Source organism: Impatiens glandulifera, chromosome 5 (genome assembly GCF_907164915.1).
Source record: "Impatiens glandulifera chromosome 5, dImpGla2.1, whole genome shotgun sequence".
NCBI classification, from domain to species: Eukaryota; Viridiplantae; Streptophyta; class Magnoliopsida; order Ericales; family Balsaminaceae; genus Impatiens; species Impatiens glandulifera.
In genome coordinates, this window is record NC_061866.1 from 27,232,001 (window position 1) to 27,233,973 (window position 1,973).

The 1,973-nt window shown below is 29.6% G+C and overlaps 1 protein-coding gene across 1 annotated transcript; it reads right to left on the minus strand.

The window, feature by feature from the left end:
* Window positions 1-440: 440 nt before the first annotated feature.
* On the minus strand, window positions 441-1,178 carry LOC124939154 (1-aminocyclopropane-1-carboxylate synthase 2-like; the record flags this gene model as incomplete). The annotated part of the gene is made up of 1 exon (XM_047479661.1): window positions 441-1,178. A coding segment is annotated over one exon (738 nt), but the record flags the coding sequence as incomplete, so codon positions are not given.
* Window positions 1,179-1,973: the final 795 nt, after the last annotated feature.

Genomic DNA, 1,973 nt, shown 5'->3' on the forward strand with positions numbered 1-1,973 from the left:
CTGTCATAAATTTTTAAAGATGTTCAGTTAATAGGAAACAATTCATCTTGTAAAATTTTGGTATGGAAACAATAATAATCAAGATGAAACAATAATAATCAAGATGATTAATTAAACTGTTGGAATACTTGATGATGAGATGTTTTGAGTTTAATGTCATTGTGTTTTAGTTTGGTAAAAATAGATGGAGAAAACATAGTCTAGTCTCGGAAAAAGGACGGTTAAACACATTTTTCGAACCACTCTAATTTTGAGAAATGAGTCCTAATAAAAAAGTGTTATTGATACAATAACCTAAGTGAAAGGGAATACACAATTTGTAATACTTAAATGATACACAATATCACAATTTTCTTAGTTTAAAAGCCTACCAATATATATAGTTTTAACTAAGGATTGGATTTTCATCTTAAATTTGAGTTCAAAAGCAAAGGCTCATGTTATTTTGTCGCAATTTTCAGATCTCTTTCTTTGTTAACCCTATCGTCTCTCACGAACTTTCCAAATCTCTTTTGTGCAATTTTCACGGTCTCATTATCAATGTTAGCGAAACAAACCCTAAACCATCTAGGCTCCGAGCAATGAAAAGAAGAGCCTTGTGAAATATTGAGTTTAACTTGGTTGATAATAACTTGCCAAAGACTTATTTCCTCTTGGGTGGTGCCCCCTTTCAACATGTGTCTCAAGTCCATCCAACAAAAAAGACCCGCATTTCTCTCCAAACACTTGATTCCATCTTCCATGAGCCCTTCAATGAACAACTTGTGTCTACTTCCCAACCTTTTCACATTTTCATCGAGAAACCCATCGACGAAATCATCGTCTAACAACATCGATGCAATCAAGTACTGAGTTTGAGTAGAAACAAGTCCAAAGCTAGACATTTTCCTAGCACTATTCACGACATAATCATTGTAAGAGTAGACAATCCCAACCCTGAAACCTGTGAGGCCCAAATCCTTCGACAAACCATAAATAATGTGTACAAGGTTTTTATTCACACCCTCGGTTTGATGTAGTGCCTCGGAGACACTAACAAATCGAGGTTTTTTGAAAACTGTACCGTCGTATATCTCATCACATACAAGATGAATATTCTTTTGAGTAACAAAAGATAGTAAAGATTTAAGAGCGGATATGTTAAGAACCGTGCCAAGTGGGTTAGATGGGTTACTTAGGATTAGAGTTAGGCAATGGGTTAGTTAAATACGAACCGGCATGATTCAACACGATATTTGTACGGAACGATACGATACGATATTATCTCATTCAGGTCTTGGGTTGACACAATACAAGCACAAGACGACACGGTCACGACACGATTATGAGTTTATACGATCGAAACACGGTTACGAGTCGACACGGATACGAAACGAGTATAGACACGACACAAGTATATATACGACACAAACACAAATATACACACAGAACGACATAAACACAATTAGTCAAATGACTTAAACTACCCACAATAAAATTCTCTAAACCTATTACATTTTTATTCAATTAATAAATTATTTAATTTCATAAATGTAATATTTATAATTAAAATTAAACACACTAAAATATAATATTAAAATAAAATATTAACTTAAATAATATAAATTAAAATAAAATATACATAAAAAATAAATTATATGAATAAAATGTGAGTCTATTAATAGTTCTCTTCGATATTATTTTATTAACTACTTATTAATTTTTTAATTATTTATAATTTCAATTATTATTAATACATTAAATAATAAATATATGATAATAATTTTAATTTTAATAATATAATAATATATATTTATAAATTTTACTCACTTTTCCCACTTTCTCTCCCATTTTCTTTATCAAATTACCCACTTTTACATTAACATTATCAAATGGTCAGGTTCTCTAAACATATTTATATTTTCATTAAATTTATAAATTATTTAACTTTATAAATATAATTTATATAATTAAAATTAAATATACTAAAATAT